The sequence below is a fragment of the Mya arenaria genome, chromosome 7 (genome assembly GCF_026914265.1).
Source record: "Mya arenaria isolate MELC-2E11 chromosome 7, ASM2691426v1".
Lineage (NCBI taxonomy): Eukaryota > Metazoa > Mollusca > Bivalvia > Myida > Myidae > Mya > Mya arenaria.
Genome location: NC_069128.1, coordinates 9,730,501 through 9,753,257, shown reverse-complemented (window position 1 = coordinate 9,753,257; position 22,757 = coordinate 9,730,501). Strand labels below are relative to the sequence as shown.

The 22,757-nt window shown below is 32.9% G+C and overlaps 1 protein-coding gene across 2 annotated transcripts; it reads right to left on the bottom strand.

Moving 5' to 3' along the window:
* Positions 1–294: 294 nt before the first annotated feature.
* LOC128240855 (cardioacceleratory peptide receptor-like) lies at positions 295–22,757 on the bottom strand. 2 transcript variants are annotated; one of them, XM_052957802.1, is made up of 10 exons: positions 21,863–22,757; positions 12,489–12,624; positions 11,460–11,563; positions 9,493–9,586; positions 6,787–6,923; positions 5,551–5,731; positions 4,253–4,378; positions 3,708–3,888; positions 2,358–2,443; positions 295–689 (listed from the first exon to the last, which is right to left on the bottom strand). In XM_052957802.1, exons 1-10 carry the CDS (start codon positions 22,058–22,060, stop codon positions 682–684), a joined length of 1,251 nt encoding a protein of 416 aa, XP_052813762.1. In that variant the 5' UTR covers positions 22,061–22,757; the 3' UTR covers positions 295–681. The 2 variants fall into 2 exon arrangements, with proteins under 2 accessions (XP_052813762.1, XP_052813763.1); XM_052957803.1 differs by lacking the exon at positions 21,863–22,757 and adding an exon at positions 12,848–12,964.

Here is a 22,757-nt window from a genome sequence, read left to right as displayed (position 1 = left end):
GTAGTTGTGTAAGTCCAATTCAAATGTACAAAACATATCGTTATTATTTTTTGCATTGCCTTGTACTTTTATTTACAACACAAAGGCTTAAATACTTTGAGGTCTGGATCTTTCATGGAAATATATGTTTCAGCCTGAAATGCCACTTAGCAATCACAATATATTCATTTTTCTATACAATCAGTGTATAAAATGTTGTGTCCCAAACATTCAGTCGATTAATTCTTGCATAAAAGCTCATAAGCAATACTAGTAATATATTTAAAAGCAACAGAAATATATTTTTTTTTTCCATTTATTTATAACAATAAATATATGTATTTACACAAAGTGATACCATATGTTTAGTTTGATATGATTAAGTGAACTTTCTTTCACTCTGAACAGTGATATAAATATAATCACACATTTCAACAACGTTTGACCCTCCTCTATTTGAAGTAGTTGAGAAGTCATTTGAGTCCAAACATCTTGGGGATGGAGACCTCCGAGGCATACTCCGATTACAGTTTGAGCTGTCGATAAAGCGCGAATGTCTCCGACAATTTTGATCGTTATATCTCGTCGATCTCCGTCCATATTCGCCGGGGTCCGTGAAGTTGGAAAATTCGGATAAACCTGATGGCCGTAGTGGTGGGTTGTCATGGCAACAGAATAGGTCAGATATGCATCGAAATACTCTCAATTGTCTGAAATAAAGATAACAAATAGGGCTTATCCTACTAAAATGTACGTGTTATAGCATTGTTATCGATAGTATCGACAGTACTTTCGGTGGAGCAATACATGGCAATACAAAATATATAAATAGTTCTAATGGTTACATGTTGAGCGTATTTTACATAAAACTTACAACGGTAAAACATGTATTATTAAACACTAAAAAATGTTAAAGCAAAACTGAAATGTATTGTTGACACATGTGGGATAATGCTAAGTCGACGTACGAAGGAGTGTCATTTGTTATTCCAATACAAAGCATGCTTTTTAAGAGCCACATTTACATCTTATAGGGTTATTTGTGTTTTGTGAAGAAAATTCTTGTTTCAATGAAATAATATCGTTCACAGAAATTAAAGCTTTATTTTAGCAAAAAACATAAAAATGTGATAGAACAAGCTATATGTGGTCGGAAAACGTTACTAACGCTATCGAAAATTAAAGTGTTTGAGTGGGAATTAAATAAGTTTGTTCAAATAAATCTTTGAGCTGGTGTTTTTTGCTTATTCATAAAAGTCTGTTGAATTAAGATTAAAAAACCTTGCTAACTGTTTATCTTTGAATGAAGCACTACATTTAAAGATGCACTCTTACTCCCAAAAACAATTTACCACAATTGTTTAATATACCAAAAAGGATAAAAGAATGTCGGAAACAATGTTTTTTTTATGAAGGATACCGAGTTAAATTTCAAAGAAAGGTGCAGAAACACCGCATTTCTACCTTTTGACACAATAGTGGATTGCAGTAAATCTTTAAGCATTCTACAATCAATTACTATTTTTGTGTGTTCGGCAATCAAATACACGGTTTTAATATTTTATTTAGGAAAACATATTTTCCATGAATGCATTATTCAAAGTAGTTAAAGGTTTATCACTCAAAATTTATGTTCGTTATACATGTGTTTTTATTGATTTTGAATACGTGCGACGCACTCGCGCTGTAAACCATTTTGCGGGCCCTTGCAGATGGTAACGACCTCAAAAAGCTGTATTAACCCTAAAATAACCACCGCACGCCATATATCGTACCATTTTGTTGATTCTGTTTCTCTACATCATAACATTATAACAAAGCCATGCAATTTATACCTATTGAATCAATACCTTAACCAAATAGTAAGAAAATGATGTTTTTAATTCGCTATTTCGATAACCAAATAACTAGTACATGCCATATGTTTATCTGTTCGCAATACCATAACCAACAAGCAAGTCTATGCCATGTTTATATTTATAATATATATCATAACCAAAAAACATGTCCATGCCATTAGCTTATTCATACTATTACAAAATAATAAATTCATGCCAGTGTTTTATTCGCTTAGTTATACCTAGACTAAAAAAGACCATGCCATTATTTAACCGCGTATTTATACCATAACAAGGACATGCCATTATTTTATTTGCTTATTCAAGCATAATACCCAAGTACCAAGTCTATGCCATTTTTATATTTGCTTAAACATACAATAACCAACTTTCAATACAATGCCATTTTTATTTAGACTAACCAATAATCATAACAAAAAGTTCATGCCGTTTTAGTTTAGTGTATCATAATTATAACCAAATGACAAGCTATATTTTGCAGTAAGTTTATCAATATCACGTCCATGCCGTGCTTTTTACCATTTTGTTTTTTTAGAATTATACGTGATGATCGACGTCGTGTCACGGTCTCCATAGTAAAACTTGTTTGTCTTCGTTTGGGCTTTCTGTACATTCATGGAAAAATATTTTTTTGCAATATTTCAAGAACACTGATCCTTCCCAAATGATTTGGTTTTATCGTTTTCGTAAATAAAAATGCAGTTATTTAATGAATAACTTTTAATTGCTCGCTATTTAAAATCGCTGGAGTACAGAAGTTTTATCAGTAGAATAATGCAAAATATTTTTAAGCATAAGAACGAAAAAAAAACACAAACAGATAGTGACAAGTGAATACGAACTAAAATCAGATAAAGAAAACTGACTTAATTTGTTTAAATGAACCTGATGCTTTGGAATAACGGGATATCTTTGACCAATAATATCAGAAACTTTTAAATATAAATGGATTTTTAAGGAATGCGCACTTTGAATTTTATTCTTTAGACAATAGTCATTAGCTGTTTTTTCTACTACACAGTTCTACTAAGTCCAGTTATTCCAAGAGCTAAACAAATGTATATGATAACACGTGAAAATATTGGTACCACATTTTAGTTCTTCTTCCTTGATAACAAAACAAACATTACAATTATTTAAATACCGGTTAATAACTGGTAATTCTCCACCTTATATTAAATAAGTACTAGTAAGAATAGAGAAGCTGTATGAAAATCATCTGTTTCCTCCCTTGTTTTTACTTAGTTATCATATTCTTATATAATTAAGGATATAATAGTAGACGTCTTGCTTCAACTAACAAAACATCCTCTGAGTTGATTTCCATCTCGTGTAATAATTGAAATTCATGACTTCTTCTTAATAAGTCCTCTGCATCAAATTGTATAAACAGTGGTTATTCAATAAGAGGCTATAATTAGGCTAGTGAACTAGCTAATTTTAAGGGCTGCATAACATTGAAGACACAACAAAAGGCATGATCTCGAACTAAAAATACCCAAAGTTTTCTATCACCCTATCTATAACTTAACCCTGTATATTACGGTCTTTTGGAGAAGGCGCTTTTAAAAAGCGGTTGCCCCTCAGTTAAACCTCCTTTAAAGCTTAATCATAGCTTCGCATCCATGCCAGTATTTAACATTCATATTATCCTTATCCGTAGACATGCCTCAGTGACTATTCAGTCTATCGGTCAGCTAATTAAAAATTAGGCCCCTGTAGTTGGTACAGTTAAGATGAATTCTTCGGTTTAAAAAAATATTCAACTAAAAATGTCAAATAAATAACTATTTTGACTTTCCTTTTAATCTAAACAATTAACAAGCTGCTATTCTGTGTTCTACCTAAACGAAGTCTAAAATACTGTACCTTAAATATCTGCAGATTCTTGTACTAAAGATGCCGTAAATCAGTGGGTTGGCAGCGGAATTTAATGCAGCTAGATTCTGGATAAATGTAGCCAGTGCGTGCATGTCCTTCGTGTTGGGTACATAATGTAGAAGTTGCAGTAAATTAAATATGAAGTACGGACTCCAGCAGATGATGAACACTGAAAGATCAGACAATAATATAAAATATATCTTGACAGGCCCAATATTACAAAGCTACTTAAGTTTTGTCTGAGAACAATATTGGAATATTGTATATTATGTAAAAGGAAAGGAATTCCTTTTTTGTACTTATATTTGCATTAAGCAATATTTTAATGCAAAATTTAGTGTATGATATGTAAATAAGGCAATTGCTCATGCTTAAACAAATTGAATGCAGTTTGTTATTTTGAGGTTATTATTCAAATGATAAAACGTTCTTTAAAATATTTACAGTACATCGTTATTTACGCATACTACGACTAGCATTGTCTAAATAATGATATGGATAACAAAGTCATTACAATCTAACAACATACGTACTTAGTACAATGGTAAAGGTCATCTTGACTGTTCGTATTTTGGCTTGGGGAATCACGCCTCTAGAGCTACGACCGATATTGGCGCTCATTGATCTGACTTTCTTTGGTGAAGCCCTTTGGGTAATCCCTGAAAGAAAACTGTACGTTTTAGGGTACGTATTAATTAAACAATAGGACTTTGTTTCGCAAGCTTATTCATTATCGAGATCAAACGTAGTGTTCATCGGGCAGCGATTATCATAAACTGCGTAAATGACCTCTACCTTGATACACATTTAAGTCACATTTTGTTTTCTTTTCAAGTACTTTTCATGGTTTGGTTGTAGAAACTGGCGACATCCGATGAACTTTATTAAACGGGCGACGGCACAAGAAAGGCGTTTTTTTTTTTCAGAATAATGTTCTTTGAAGTATGAACATTTTTAGTTACTATTGGAAAAAGACAACATTCAAGATGGTCTCCGTTTTCTTAGCCCATGACTTGTCTTAATATATATTTTTTACACAAACATTAATGGACTTTATTTTTGTAGTGCGTTTTGTACATTTGTCAAGTTTTCAATCATATTGCCTTTTAAGGGTCAAATTGACTTAACCTTAACATACCTTTTTCAGTACCTGATGGTGGAAAAAAGAACACTTTGTTTGAAGTTTATCGTGCAGTAAACACATTGTATAAATGGCACAGATTCCTACAGTTCCTAACAGTAACACGCATAAATGTTTCTATGTCGTTACGACGTTGTTTACTTGATTTACATGCGTTTTTGTTTACATTTTTACATTCTTAGCGTGTTCAGGGTCAGCAGGTAACATACAGGTTATTCAGTAGTATTGAGCATTTGGGCACTGTAATAGCAATACAACTGTTAAATTTAAATTTCCTTTGATGAATTAATGCCGTATTCAGTTTCTAGGTGTTGGGACAAAATAACTATTTATTGTGGTTACGACTTCTGCGGTTAACAGGTTTGCTGGTATTTATTGGGTCGAATGTTCAAAACTTTGTTAATTTCAAAAAGTTTCGCAGTTTAATGGATATAATCTACATAGCTGGTTTGTGACAACTGTTTCAGCTGTACTTTTTATTTAAATATACGAAGCATATCAACAACTGTTTTAAGTTTAAAGCTTAACAGCAATGTCGAAAATCACTTTGTTAACATTAACAAAACTATGAAAAAATGTAACATTCTATCTCCCGGTCACAAGTTACTTTTTCTGTTTTGTTAGATCATTTCGGATTTGTAGAGGCAAAGTACCTACAACTTTTACATGTACTTTTGTATACATTCTTACCGTTTTCAGTTTCGGGTGGTGGCATGAGGAACTTTTTCTCTGCAGTATAGACCTTCTTGGGCTGAGTTGATGCCAGTAAATGACTGTTGGACCAGATGATGTACAGAATCAGGGTGTAACACGCTGTGATAATTAAGGCAGGAAGTACCAGCACTGCCAGCATCACGCACAAAAACCAGATCTAAGTTTAAATAAAGATAAACTAAGATTATGTAAAACAATCAGAATGGATCTTTATTTTCAAATAATCAGCTATGTCTGGCATTCATTACACTTTAATTGTCAGAAGGTTGTAAAATATATCATTTCATACAAGTTTTATTTACTTTGAATGCAGAGAAATGACGGACGGGAAATGCTTCTGGGAATGAAACGTGCTAGCTACAGGAGATAATAGTTTGAAATACTTCTCAATCAGTTGTATTGTTCAACGATCAACAATATACCTATCCCATAATCAAGCTAGCAATTGAATAGGCGCATGATGAAGGCACCAAACCAAAAATTCTAAACATTTTGATTTTTTAAAGCAATATAGCCACAGTTTAGCGCCTTGTACCTTTCAGAATTCAGAATTCAACATGTGAAGTCCGTACTGTATTATTATTTCATATGTAATTACGATCCACGACAATATTGATGGTACATTATTTATTTAGGTTCTAATTCAGATTTAAAAACAAATACTCTAAAGTTTTAAGAAGAATGTATTTCGCAAAAAAATGCATCGAGATATATATAAATTGCAACATACATCTCATCGAAATCGAAATCGACATTGCATCAAATAAATATCTTAAAAGTAAGTAGAAACAAATGCGTAATCATTCCATTACGTACCATTATATATTTTTAACTAATTAAGGTAAACAAATTCATTGCATGTTTGAAGTTCCTGAAATATTAATGAACTCTATTCAAAGCTTATACAATGTTACGAAAAATTATGAACAATCACAACATGAATATCCGTCATGAATATTTGATGGATGTTATTGATTTTTGAATGAATATTTATGAACTGTTCTTGGAACCTTTAAGATGTTTTAAAATCACCATGGCCGGAGTATTTGTAACTAGGAAGTATTTCAGCGCGGTGTATAAATAAGCTATTTCAATTCAGATAAAAAAATAGAACCATCAATACATCTTACATACAAATAGGAGATTAAGGCAATACAGATGAATTCAGGATGAATCATTCTTAAGGAATAACACATCACATGATCGTCTTACCAGCCAATGGTATTCTTCCGGAAATGACATCCAGCACATTTGTGTACCTTCAGGGACTCCGGATACGAACAGCAGAGGTGATGCAAAAAGGGCTGAAAGACTCCATGCCACTCCAACGAGCACCTTACATCTGGTCCCTATAATACATTTACAAAGAATCATCCAGGATGAGTTTGTGTTCCTTTATGAACGATTTATAATATTCAGAAAAAAATATGTTTAAATACAGAAACATCAGGATTGAAAAGAGCAATTCTGCGCAAAGGGCTGACTGGACTGACGTGCATGCCGTTCGAACGAGGAGCTTTTATATAGTAGCAATAATACAGGTACAAGCTTTCGTTCAAGTGGGCTGAGTTTTTGTTCCCTCAGGGAAATATAACCGACATGTATCCCAAACAACAACTTTACATAACATACCTTTCGAATACACAGTTGAATATTATCAATACATAAAGAAAATAATTAACTGGAATACCAAACGTTTAATAATTATTTGCCATTCTCAGCAGAACTTTATACCATGTCCTTATAATACATATTCCCATTCAACTGTCAATTCCTCCTAATACCTAAACAAATGTATTGGCAAAATAAACTGACATATTTCAAGTATTCAAACGAGAACGTTACTTCATCGGATGCCTATCAATAGATGCACTACCTTTGATATGTTTTGGCACTTTAATGTAGAAGGAAAATGTATAAGTTGCATCGTGTCCATGTCAATGAACTTCATCCAAAACATGGCCAAGTCAATAAAAAAGAGAATAATAAAGACGTTCTAACTTGTTTCAGCAACAGAATAATCAATTGGCATCAAGTACACATTGTCATATAACATTTTGTATCTGATTTGTGCTCCTTTAATGTTGGACATGTTTACATTAAAATATGATTGCTTCTCGTAAAAAAATGTAATAAAGACGTTATAAATTGTAGTTGGAAAACTAATATTCGGTTTTGATCTAATATGGATACATTATTGGCCAAAAAGAATCACGTTTCAATTACTAAATGCCAGAACTAAATGAACTCGATATTTTATTTTTGATACTTGTAGGTAAACAATGGCGTATCATATATCTTTCAATACCGAGAGGTAGTTTTGAAATAGAACAATACAATTTGTATAATGTTTCAATTTTTATAGCAGTTTAGTGACAACTGTTATGAGTTTCATTTCCTTTTAGTGGCAATAATGAAAACTGATTCTAGAGTAATCATTGTGGCACTTTATTTGATTGATTTAGCACCAAGTATTATACAATCTTTAAAGACTTAGAAATATCTTCTATTTTTTCAACTTATTAAAACTATCATTTAAAATGTTAAAAAGTTCTTAACTAGCATTCCATGAACGTATGTTTTCCTTTGTATCTAGCATATGACGTGAAGGTCAATGACTTTTTTATAGTCTGACATAAGGAAAAAAATATGGTTCAATCAAAAAAACGTTACCAAAAAAAGTACGTATGCTTCTTTGGTAACAATTATTTACACATGTTACAGAGTAGGCTTTTTTTCTGGCAAAATACCTTAAAGATGCACTCTTACTCCAAAGAAAGGATTTACCACATTTGATATTATTGGTTTAATATTCTAAAAATGATGAATAAATGTCAAAAACAATGGTTCGTATGAAGGATACCGAGTTTTATTTGAAAGAAATGAGCAAAAAACATGGTATTTCTACCTTATTAGACTATAGTAGACCACAGTAAATCTTTTAGCGTTCACCAATCATTTTTTGCGCTTTCTGCTATTAGATAAACCGTTACAATCTTGTTATCAGTTATTCAGATTTTCCATAGATGCATCATTTAGTAATAGGTAAAGGTTTAACAGTAAAAATTGATGTTTGTTATACATGTGTATGTATTGATTTTGAAGAAGAGTGTCACTTTAATAACGCATTTGTAAACTGAATGAACTTAATTTGGACTTGAACAACACTTTTCAAAAGAGCATCCGCCAGTCAAATAATTGCAATGTGCGTTTAAGTGTAAAATTGATTTAATCAAGTCAATGCTTTTTTTCAAGCTTTGCGTCTTGTAAGTAGCACTTCAAAATAATAATTGGTCAAATATTTTTTACACCCTCTCGCTTAAAGCGCTCTTTTGGGGTGTGTAGCTTATTCTCTTACTGAATTCATTTTTGATAATTTGAGAAATTTGATTATAAAGCATATGTATGTATTCACATTGAAATACTTCTTTTATAGAACAATAAATATTTTAACAAATTATTTTGTGAAGAAAGCTCTTCAAAGTGTTTGAATGCAGATTCACCATGTTTAAACAGACAGATTCAAACCACAGCATCGTGTGTTTATTATTGTGGTAACTCTTGTGGGAAAGGATGGATATGATATGTGTTTTAGACTATAAAACCCGATCAACCAGATTTTAAAAAAGCTATCATCGACATGATAATTTGGTTTAGCCATCTGCCGTATATAATAGCTGTATACTATACAACTAAAGTAAAGATAAGCCCATACGATTCCTTATCTAAATTGGATGTAGAAGAAGGTAGATGCGAGTGTATATACCAGAAAGCCGATTTACACTAAACATATAAAGTATTTTTAGAGACCGTTTTATACCTAGATAAACATTTCCTTGGGGTTGTAAAAAACTAAACAGTTTCTGTGAATCGCTCAATCAGAAAAAGATGAGGGTGATAGGTGGGCGAACTACTTACAAGTTCCTGAAAACTGTAGCGGTCGGGCTATTGCGTCGTACCGGTCAATGCTGAGAGCAACAAGCATATATGTAGATGCAAACATCACAAAAGCCTGAAAAAATGTTCATAGCTTTTAACAAATACTCCAAAAACAGCATTCACAGTAAACTTTAACTTGATTATCTTTAGTAAAAGTATGGAAGCGTAAATGCCTAATCGGCTTTATTATCATTTTCAAGAAGCACAATAGCTGTATCTAAGAAACCAATGCATTAAGTCATTGGCATGTAAGAGTTCCCTTATCATTAAGTCAATTTGACGGGACTACTTTTTTCATAGCTGAATACTCCGCTGTATATAACGGATACCATAGAATTACTGTCTTAAATTGGAGTGCTTTGGAATATACGTGAATAGTGTACCGCAAAAAGGATCTGATATAAGTTCATGTTTTAAATCGAAAAAAAGATATGCAGTTAATGTCGATCAATTCTGATAAGTGTTCATCCATATTAAAGATCAATATCATTTTCTGCCAAATTATATATCATAACTGAATTGAAAACGAAATGCTTAACCCAACTTCTTAACATAAATTGTTAAATTACCTATACATCTAACCAAAAAAGCTATCCAAAATTCTAGACATGTCACATGCAATGATATGGCTTCTTGTAAACGGCTTTGAAAACCATTAGGTTTATGTCAGAAGAATAAGCTGATTTTAAATCATGGATGTCAAAATAGCAGTTAGCATTTTCATATTTAAAAGCCATATTTCAAATATTTGAAATGTTTTGTTTAAGAAGAATAATTCACGAACGAGAGCGTTATTGAGTACCCGTAGGTAAGTGGGTTAAGCCCTGGTCACATTAACATTACGAACACGATGCGACATCAACGTGACTGATTTTAGTTTCGGCAGACTGGTGATCGCTGAGATAGGTGCAGCCACTTCTGCCCATATTTGGAATAAGCGAATTATTAAGTATGTTTTGCAGCCTGTGACTGAATGATCGATATAACTTGAGCTTTGAAATCGAACGGTGAATACTTTCGACTGATTTTGTACTGGACGTTGACTATTGATCGAAACCTTACTACGCTTCACATAAACCGCTTGGGGATATGGAGACCCTTGAACCTGTCTTTTGAACATGTTTGCTCTTCGCGTTAGCTGGTGCGACCGGGATATTACACGTACAATGCTGTTTGGAATAGTTTGGTAAAAAGCTTAAACATCACAAACGTATTTGTACTAGCGGTACATAAAGTTTATGATTTAAGTGGTTACATAATGCATCTCTTGTATAATATGGACTTAAATGATTTAATAAGGGATTTCATTTATAACGTGAATTAAGAGTTAAGAGGCTGTTAGGTAGATAAGCCTAATGGGATTAGAGGATCGGACAGTAGTCGTTTGTTTGCTTCAAACTAAGGAATTACGAAATGGTAAAGAAGACTTCAAACTGACCCCTTTCTATAATTTATGCTGCGTTATTTAACCTATATATCTAACAAGTATACAATAACGCAAGGGTGTGCTTTACAATCAAGACAATGGGCTGGCTTTGTTATGAATATTAACGGAAACATCATATTTTCTTAAAACGTTTCCAAACCATTCGCTGAAAAATGTTTTCTTTTTTCTGAAAGAACAATCCTCGTAATATATGGCATTGTTTTAAGTTTGTTATTCATATCTTGAAAACACTTACCAAAGAATGGTCTCCGTAGGACTTTTACGGCATGATTGTCATTATTGACAATAAAACAATGCTGTTACGGTTTGTGAGTATGTCTTCGATTTGGAGATGAGTTTCTTTGACACAACCTACCGTTGCGCTATGCAATTAATATACTAGTACATGTTTCCATTCTCAAGTACAACGCAAGATCAGATAATACGGTTGAATACACTTCACATGGCAAGCCAGCCAGTACCATAATTAGGAAATAATAAGGTCATATATAGCACTCACCTCGGCGAATTTGACGATCTTGCACATGACATCCCCAAGATACCATTTGATGGTTATCTTCCAGATAAGGTCAGTCATAACAGTCACTAAACCAACAGATAAATCTGAAATATAAGTGATCTAATTGTTAAAATATGATTTAATAGCAGCTCTACGAATACATGTGTTAGTTTTTAACAACGTAGGAACGGTTGACTTTGTTTAAAATAAAATAAATAACATAAATAGCACAACAGCAACTTTAGGTATACGGCAAAAACCGAATTATTTAGCAAATTCTTACTATTACACAGGTCACGGTCTCACTGACATAGGACGAAAGACGCACAGAATAATAAAAATATAAACAATGTACAAAAGCATCAATATTTATGTAAATATTGGAGAAACTGCCTTGGAACGGTTAGCTAACCGGAGTTCACTGGAGGTTTACACTGATTTAGGAGTACACAACCTGTTCTAACACTATTCAATATTTTCTGTATGCTCGAATCAGCGGCCACAAAAGGCTGGAACAAATTTGAGACGTATAAGGTAGCCGCTCTGGATTTCTAAACATTAACTTTTTAAACTGCAGTCGGTGTTTTAACCTTTAAATCTTTCTTAAATTAGTATCCAACGGAATTACTGCGTTCACGTTGTAAGATAAACACAGTTGGTTTTAACGAGTTGTGAGCTCCTTCCGCCATAAAATTATTTTTCCTATTCGACTGATGAAGTTAACCATATGGCACTGTCAACATACCAAAATGGTTCAAACCCGGTATAAATAGATAGTTTAAGGATCTAGCTGGTCACAACTTACTTAATTAAAGATATTGCTATCATTTTTATCTGTACTTTACAAAACTCGATTAATAAAATGAAAACCATAATAAATTCATCTAGTGTTATTCTTTTATTCATTCTTTTATTAATATTTTAGTAATAACTGGGCAATACCCTTTCAATTAGGGAGTAAGTTTATTCATGGGTCAAATACCTTAATATAAATTAAATTATATCTCCAAATGTATACCTAGTACTAACCTGCAATTGCAAGATGCATGATGAAGAAATGCATCCTGGAATGTCTTCTCCTGGACAGTCCAACAGCCAACAAGACGATGCTGTTTCCGAGCACGATGCAGAACAGAAGGATTGAGAGGAATATGATCTCTTCTGTCTGAAATATAAACGATACATTGTAGTTTTGAAACAACAGTGCACCAGATGATCTATTTGCAAGAAAAAAAAATGTCGAAAACTGCCATAAACTTGTTATGTACAATGCATTGGAACTTATTAACTTAAGTACCACATATTTTATTTAGTATATTTATACTTTATTTATGTTTAACAGTTATTTCGTATTTTCCCAATTAAAAAAGATTGCTGGGTATGTCTACCTAGTAGAATTCATTCCTTATGCGTGATTGGCTGGTCGGTGTTATCACGTGATATTACCGAGTTAGGTGTATAGCTTAATTATGTCACCCGATTGGAGTAGGCCATCGTAGCTCAGTTGATACGATGCTGGAATGCACTTTTGGCGACACGGGTGTGAACCCGGTCTCCGACAAAAAGTTTTTTTTACAATTTCGTACTTTTTTTACAATTATGATATCAAAGCGTTACACATTCTATTAAATAATTGTCCTGAGATTCGTTACAGAAAAACACTTTTTTTGGTGCAAATCTGGTATACAGTTCCTTTAAGGAAGCACGATATAGAAACGAAGGATTGATAGAAATATTATCTCTTCTGTCTGAAATGTTAACGATCTATACTAGTTTTAAAGAGGCACGGTGTAAATAAGTTCGAGGGAAATCTGATCCTTTCTATCTGAAAGGTAACATATATTTGATTGTTTTATGGAAGTATCTTTATTACTTTCGTGAGAAAGCAAATTAACTAACAAATTAACAAACCACGATGTTATTTATGGGGAATATAGAAATCAACCATGATGTTATTTATGGGGAATATACAAGTCAAGCATGATGTTATTTATGGGGAAAATAAAACGTTGATATAGAAGTGTCTGTTTTATGTCCTAACGCTCTCCTAAAGATTTGTCATCTTATTCGTCGATCCAAAAACCGCATGTTTGCACACAATCGAGCAGTTTCCTTTCATCCATAAAACTATGAAAAACGACGGCTTTAAAATTCAGATATAACGGCATTTTTTTTCATTGTTAGGCATTGATTTATGAAAGTCATGCACGCATTCCAGCCAATAAGTTATACGTTAACCAGTAATGAATAGTGTAAAACAGTTATTTTGGTAACTAAAGTTTAATATTTAAATTTGGTTGTATTCTAAAAGGCAAAGTCAAACGATTTGAAATATGCACAACGCGGCAAAACACATTCTTTAGACAATATCTCAGCTACAAAAAGAGTGTTTGCAAACTAATGTCTTGTTCTGTTGATTTATTTTGAAGTTGAAAAAGGGGCATAACTCAGTCAGAGGTTTAGTATCGCTTTTGATGATTCGTTTGTGTTCCTAGAATAGTTTTTCGTTTATGAGCTGTGTTAAAGACTTTGCTAAACGACGTAAACAAAGCCGACTTCGACGAATGGTCTTAGCAATATCAAGACTTTGCTTCGAGAAGAATAAGAGATAATAAAATAAAATGATTTGCTGAATAAAATTATACTTTTTATGATTAATTGTACTATGTTTGTATTATAATCTTAGATAGCTTTTTGTCAATCGCTTAGTTACCACGCAGAGCCAATTTTTCTTCATTATCGATTGTTCAACAATACACAGGGTTTTCGCGTGATATGTTAATTGGTCTCAGAGGGAAAAAACAAATATACCATTCACGCTGATTGCAATAAATTGTCAATTTAGCGCCTAACAGCGGTGACAACGGTGAAATCGTTGACCTCTTGCGAAGAATTTGTTATTCTCAGTGAATTGGTGCTAGACGAGAGCTGTTATTGAAGATATACACAGGTGGTAACCATTCTGATAGTATTTGCAGGCTTTTCAGAATTTCTACTTTTCAATTTTTTTTCTACGTTTTTTTTCTACGGCCTTTTTCAAAACCTGCTTTCATAGTGTATGCCTACGTTTAAGTGAAAAGTTTTGATCGCTTATTTGGCAAAAACAAACGGTGTTTTTTTAATTGACATGAAAAAGCCTGTTCTCTAAACGGTGTTTAACAGTTTTATGCCGTATTAAAGCCATACGTTTCGAAACAACTTTAATAAAAGTAGATCTAAGACAATGGAAATTAAATTTTGTTATATTCAATTGGTATAAAATGTTCTTCTTTATTGTAAAAATGTCCTTATTGTCTTACTTTTCTCTTAACAATCCCTAGTTCCTCCTTCAATGAGTGCATACACTGCTCATATTTCACTACATTCAAATCTGACAGTGCTGCAATGCCTGTATGCACAATGAAGAAAAAATCTGTTACAAATATTTTCCTTCGAAAATCTCTAATAATTTTCAAAACTACAATACAAATGCACGCACACGCGCATTTTTCTTCGCATTAAATACTTTGTAAATACTTGAGCAAAATCTATTGCAATTCTATGCTGCAACTAATTATAAATAAAGGTGTATACATATTCTTTCAGAAAAGTATCATCAGAACTATAATGTGAACGTTCGTTATGTTTTAAAGGGCGATCGAGTGATTGAAGATTAGAATGTGTTATAGGAAAGCAATTAACCAAATCATGAGGTCATGCCTATTAGGTCATAAGCTAATTTATTTACGATTAATCGTGATATTTATTCAATAACGATGCAATCGTAACAGATGGGGCTCCACGCTTACTTTAACCAGCCCAACAGCGTTCATATCCCGAATAATGAAATCAATCACGCAAGTCATTATTTAAATTTTCACATAAAATTAATTTCGTTTTCCAGACTTGTTTCAATGATATTTTATTAATTGAGAAAACCTTACAGTAATTCTTTTTCACCAATGCTGTTTATAGAACGACAGACCTTTACCTGAAACAGTTTGGCATATACTATCACAATGACGTGGAAAAAAACTGATCACTTCAAACCACTTTTAAATGTAAAATTGAAACGCTGATGACAGTACTACATTTAACATATCATACATATAAAACTTTCCAACATTTTGATTTTATGTCTTCGTGGCTTGCTGACACATTAGAAACACTAATAAGATCATCCATTTTACATATATATATATAAATGAGCGATGATTCGCAATCCGAACATATCCCTAGATGTCGCGTTCATCGGGAAATATTCGCAGTTGACGAAAGGCAGTTCCTTTTAAAAATGGAAATTTATGTACAAATATATACACATGAGACTTAACTCACGCTTTAACCAATCGAAACTTAAGAAACAAGCTTCTTGCAAAAGGTAAAGCAAACACACACTTTTTCCGGGAAATTTGTGTCTTTTTTGACCAGCCAAAATACTGAATGTGAGTGAGAGATTGTACTCTTTAACCGCTATGCCAATTAAATAATTTGGAAATTGTTGCCAACTCCTGTCTAATTTATCTGTGTATTATCAGATAGTGTACTGGCAAGTAAAATAAAAGTGAAGCTGTCTTCACGGTTAAGAGACGATCATATATCAAACACCACATGATTGACTTTACGCAACAATTGCTACTAAAAATGTAATTTATTTGTCTTGTCATGATGTATAATATCCGAGTCGCTGCATCAATGTATCGCTTTGGCAGCCCTAATTGTGTATCGGAGACATAACACGATCTTTGACAGTAACATATCACTCCTGTATTATTATATCAGAGTTTCTGCACGACTGCAACACATAAATATTTTCGAAAACTACGCGAATAAAAAAAGGTATAATAGATGTAAAAAACAAACTGATTGCTAAGTATGGCGGATATCTGCCATCGTGTTTTATTTCGAATGGTGTTTTGAGCACAATTTCGTCGCACCTTTTGTCGGTTATTTCTATATGATTTTCACTATGGCGAATACACGAATAAGCATGCATCAGTCACCACTGTAAGCAATAAATTGTGATGTAACTAGTAACATATAATATTACCATCCCTCATAAGTTGTCGGTGTATAAAGCCACGTAGCTATTAATTCAAAATACCCTTATAAAGGTCAATATGTGTGTTCATCTATACCTAAATCATACGTGTTTTCTTTTTTCAAGTCAAATGAGTTACACATGGTAATGCATTGAAATTAAAAGTATTATATTTGCCTCAATCTATATTGTGCACCTATAGGCGATGGTGAAACGTTTGATTTAAACATATTTTATTCAACATATACAGACAAACTACACAGAATATACACACACACAAGTTGTCTATAATATTGAAATGGATTGAAACGAAAGCATAGCTTATAGAGTTCTTCTCCATGGGAATTAAATTACTCATTTATCAGAAAAATGCGTATGATTGACGATTAGACGATATATATATTTTATGCGAGAAAAATTGTTTCAAAATAAATGACTAAGGGGTTTGTGTTTATATATGGGTTCAATAGTTCAAACACGATACATGGTGAAACTTTTCTTTTATTTATCAGATATTTTGCATGATAACCACAAGAGGCGTCTTGTATCGGCTTGGGAAATTATGTTGTTCAATTATTTATATGGTAGGTTCTCTGCGAAACGCCATTGCGCCTACCTTGTCAATGAAATTCTCATATGAATATATTAAGTTCGTGCATTATACAATCAATGCAGTAACAATTTCTAATAATTGATAGTGAGAGTTTAGAGTTATAGTACATTAACAAAAGCAGTATCTAAAGTATTTCATTAACAGGTGATGAAATACGTAAACCGTACGGGAGCTTCAAGGCACGTGCGAATCTAATTCTTGAACAAAGAAAACAAACAAAAAGGTTTTCCCGGTAAACTGCATTAGTAGGTCCATTTCTGTAAAGTAATGAACGCAGAGATCAATGCTGCTGATAATGATCTTTAAGCATGAGATAGTTCACCAGTTAACTCCATTTCCAAGAAGTAAAAAAAGAAAAGAAAATATAATATCAAATGATTTTTTGTGCGAGCAGTTGTCTTTGTCTATTATTTTTTCGTACGGAAGAAAACGTTCCATCAATCAGCTTCAAGTTAAAGTTGAAAAACATATATACCATTATTCTAATAAACGGTGAAGTTATCTTTATTCAAACATATGCAAGTTTTTTTTTATATCGAATTATTAATTTTTGAAACATTTACTGTTTCAATATTCATATATTTGGTTTTGATCAAGGGGAAGCAACTACAGTTGACTTGAAAAGAAGTTCTTAAGGATGATATTATCACTCCTCAATTTAATATTTTTACTAGTGTTATTCAACTGATAAAATTCCATTTTTTATCGAAAAGCATAAAAGGAGAATGATGCAGACAAAACTCGATATGTCAAGGTTATTTAGACGTCGAGAACAACTTCGAGATACCGAACATTCGATATAACCGGCATTGAAATATGTTTCACTAAACCGAACACAATTGAATGTTTTTCTGCATATCCGGAATATCGTGATAACATAGTTCGATTAAGCGAGTCTTGAATGTAGTTTAATATTGGTGAAATGTTTGTTTCCTTAAAGCGTTGTTTGTTTCTCGCTTTAGTGTTTGATTGGTCTTGATTGGTGTGACTTTGAAGAGGATTTTGTTTAAGTGTATGTACTGGGATCGTTCTGTATCTTTCAAACGCTTAATTGTTTCCAAATAAACATATTAATATTGCGTTCTATACGAGTCAGTAATTGCTTGCATGTATTTTTATTAACGTCAGTCGTTACAAAGACAGATTGTTTTCCGTTATGAAGTGGTTACTTGAACGATGAACTATTTCATTGAGAAAAAATGTCTACAAGTCGATTTTTAAATACGGATATGATGCGTTTTGAATGCTGAATGATCTCGCAGACCATTTACTGAGTTGATAAAACAAATATATAATTGTTCGATAAAATGTCTATAAACAATACATAAAATATCATATTAAGACTCTCAACTCAGATATGCGTATATTTAAACACACCCTGCATACTTTTTACAACGGCAATAATTTAGTATTTTGCTATTCGAAAATTATTTTCGATTTGCATCAGTATTTAATGCATTTTAAAGTACAAATAATTAAAATGGCATTGCGCGACGAAAATGTGCATTTATTATATATCCATCATGACCCAACACGCAAGACATTCCGAAATAAACGGTAGTCCGCATTCCACATCAGCACAATATTGCCGTATTATATTCTGTTGACGTCAAAACACAACTAGCATTATAAAGCGATGTTTTAATGAGGTAATGTAAAATATAATGGCGTTTGTATCATTGAATTGTAATTTATTATGAAATTTTGGGACTCTGAAGTGAGTCAAACCATTTATGTATTTATAAAAAAATATGAACCGAACGATCGCGAATGTAGTGATTCCAATCAGGTAGAATTTTGCAGATTTCCATTTCACCTAGCTAAGCCTCTTAAAATCAAAACTGGGGTCTTACACAATATCCCGTATCAAAACTGGGGTCTTACACAATATCCCGGATCAAAACTGGAGTCTTACGATCAAAACTGGGGTCTTACACAATATCCCGCTTACACAATATCCCGGATCAAAACTGGAGTCTTACACAATATCCCGGATCAAAACTGGAGTCTTACACAATATCCCGGATCAAAACTGGGGTCTTACACAATATCCCGGATCAAAACTGGAGTCTTACACAATTTCCCGGATCTAAACTGGGGTCTTACACAATATCCCGGATCAAAACTGCGGTCTTACACAATATCCCGGATCGAAACTGGGGTCTTACACAATATCCCGAATCAAAACTGGGGTCATACACAATATCCCGGATCAAAACTGGGGTCTTACACAATATCCCGGATCAAAACTGGGTTCTTACACAATATCCCGGATCAAAACTGGAGTCTTACACAATATCCCGGATCAAAACTGGGGTCTTACACAATATCCCGGATCAAAACTGGAGTCTTACACAATATCCCGGATCAAAACTGGGGTCTTACACAATATCCCGGATCAAAACTGGGGTCTTACACAATATCCCGGATCAAAACTGGGGTCTTACACAATACCCCGGATCAAAACTGGAGTCTTACACAATATCGCGGATCAAAACTGGGGTCTTACACAATATCCCGGATCAAAACTGGGGTCTTACACAATATCGCGGATCAAAACTGGGGTCTTACACAATATCCCGGATCAAAACTGGGGTCTTACACAATATCCCGGATCAAAACTGGAGTCTTACACAATATCCCGGATCAAAACGCCAAACCATTTTTTAATATAGGTTTTCATTTGTTTTAAGAGTTTAATAAATGGATTCTAAAACAAACAAAAAAACGGGAAATTCACTGATTATATATGTGAATTATTGATTTGAATTATTTCACTGTTTTGAAATCTTAACTCACTCTAAAATCCATATCCAACGTCAGCGTCGACAACGTTGTTCATAATTTCGAAGACATCATTGCCGATATAACAATTTGTTTGCTTTCAGCATGCGCTGCTTTTTTTCTAAATGAATGTTCATTGTTATATTCTTTTAAGTCGTAAAATAAACATTGCAGATATAAGATTGCAATAGATGTTATCTCGTAACACGACGCCACTCGCGAAGTATAGATTTTTGTGCTCATTCGATAAAATGTGTTACGAACTTACGCTGAAACAGACAATTACCTTAGATGTAAACTGCATAACATAAAACGCATATAATGCATTGAGGATAATGCAAAATTAAGGTAATTGTTGTTTTAGCCTGAAATATAATTGAATGGCATATTTACTGCCTGTTTTATGAACCACTAACGATATTTACATAATGATTTGTTTGAAAACATTGTTTGTAGTATGCAGATGAACATTTTCGGAATTATTTAAGAATGTCATTTGTAATAGGAATTCCATAACACGACTATGGGTACGGAAACTATATCAACGTTACTATTCTTCAGTTGAATGATAAGATCATATATGCTATTAATCAGTAAAATGATAAGAAACGACTTTCTGGAAAATACACCCAGTTGATGCATCTTTTACAATATTGAAACTAAACTTAAAAAACAAGGGGTTAATATTTATGCGAAAAACTGCAGAAACTAGCTCAGCAGCAAAACGTTAAAACATAAACCCGGTTTAATGGCACTGGGTAACGCCAAAGACATAGAACATAAAAACAAAACATCACAAACAAGAAACATGGAAGAACAGCACAAAACTCCACAAAAAGCACAGTGCATTCATACTATATATATATTAAAAATTAAATATGTTTATCAAGGATTGTTAGGTACCGCCTTATGCTTATTTTTTCAGTATGCGTTGGTTGTGTGTTGCCAAAGTTCATAATGTCTATGCACAGCAACAGAAGCGAGCAATATAGATTTAGCTTCAAAATTTCCTTCATTATATCCTGTGTTTTATTTGTTTAGTGCATCGCTTGCCTTTCTTCACTTTTTTTCTACCGTGAACTGTTTGATAATACACATACCTTGTATTGCAAAATATATGGTTATTGTAAACGTTTATATGCCATAAATATTGTTGAATCTAAATTTTATGTTGTCACTCGGTAGTTATTTTATTCAGCTGAAGTCATTTGACGACGAAAATAAAAGACAGCGTTATCTATTGGACTTTATCCAAACCACTCTTGAATGTACCAAATATTGCAGTTCGTATGTTACCTCATTACATTGTTGTAAAATATTCGAAACATATGATATACTTTCAGAAGTTTTAGGATATGAGCTTAACAATTAAAATTTAAACCGCGACGTCGAAGCGATAAAAGAAGCTTATCTTATCTTTGAAATGCGGAGCTTTATTATTACATTAAAAAACACACACAAAATATCGGCTTTCTTAGCTTATTTGTTTATGTTCACGAAATAGGAAACAAATTACTGGTTGCAGTATTACTCGTTTGACCGTCTGTAATGAAAATGCAACGCTCAAAATAGCATTACAGAAGGAATATATGCTAGTTTCAGGTATGAAATGAAGAATGCTAATTTTTAGACGGATACGCTTCTCTATTTATGCTTAATACGTATTCCAAGTTGAATACAGAACAGGATGAATACTGGGTTAGCAATGGAAGACGTTTATATTAAAATATCCTCATTTTTTATCATCAAACAATAAAAAAAATGTAGCTAGTTGTCATGTCTTACTGATAACAAAAAGAACTTTCAGAATTGAATGTTTTCAAAACAATATGGACCGAATGAACTTCTATAGTAATTTTATCCTCAAAGTATTATTTTAGTACTTAAATGCGAGCGACTAACTGAATTTCAAGTGGTCAGATGCTTTGCAAGTAATATCAACCTTGTGCATACGCGTTGTAAATCAATATTATTAAAACTACAAACCTGATGAAAGTAGGGTATAACATTGCCTGTGATATTTCCCTCAGTTTGATTCGAGGTATTCAAAAAATGTGAGAAATTCGAGGTTGCGTTGGGTGCCAATACAAGTCCAGCCACCATGTCTGTTTGAACTAGTCCGGTATAAATATAAGGTATGTTATTTGACGAGGCGTTTTTAGTTTCATTGTGGAAATAAGCCATTTTCAGTCAGATTCTTTCCCGTAAATTCACAATATGCTTTACATTAACAATGGAAAATACAGGGACAAGCCCAGTTACCAAACAAATAACGAAGACACTGTTGAAACTCCTTCACTTCTTAAGTAATTCTACAGGAGTAGCACTTTATCTCAAACACGGAATGATCGACCGAAATATCTTGTTGGTAACAATTTTCCTTGCAAGGAATATTTATTTCATATCAATTCGTCATTTTCATTTTTTTTATAAATGTAATTTTGCCCTTTAAAATTATTCCGTTATTATAAATACCAAACAAATCACTCAGTTTTATCTTTTGAATTAAAGTCGCACACTTTTCCAATTTAAAATTTACAAGTAATACAGGCAAATGGATGCTTACTTGTAACACATTTATATCTTATTTGAAAAGTCCGCTGTTTACAAATGTAAAAAATTACATTTCATAAGTAAGTGAATGATAGAACAGGCAAACCTAATTATTCTATTTCATGAAATGCAACTGTCAAACTCGTGTCTTTTTTGCAAGCAAAATTCAAATTAAAATGCAAACCAACTGTTGAAGCTGTTAACAATCAACTAGTCATTCTTGTTAGACAGCAATCTCTGACTATATAAAAACACAATCTGAGATCTTCTGACAGTCACAGAACGTTATCCCACTCACAAAACACCTGCATTTATATAATGCATTCGC

Excerpts from the sequence above, each read along its gene's own strand:
- LOC128240855 (XM_052957802.1), bottom strand. The coding sequence starts at position 22,060 with ATGGCTTATTTCCACAATGAAACTAAAAACGCCTCGTCAAATAACATA. Across the intron at positions 6,924-9,492 it reads GCTACAGTTTTCAGGAACTT|GGACCAGATGTAAGGTGCTC; the intron begins GTAAGTAGTTCG and ends AATGTATTATAG. Across the intron at positions 5,732-6,786 it reads CGGAAGAATACCATTGGCTG|ATCTGGTTTTTGTGCGTGAT; the intron begins GTAAGACGATCA and ends ATTTAAACTTAG.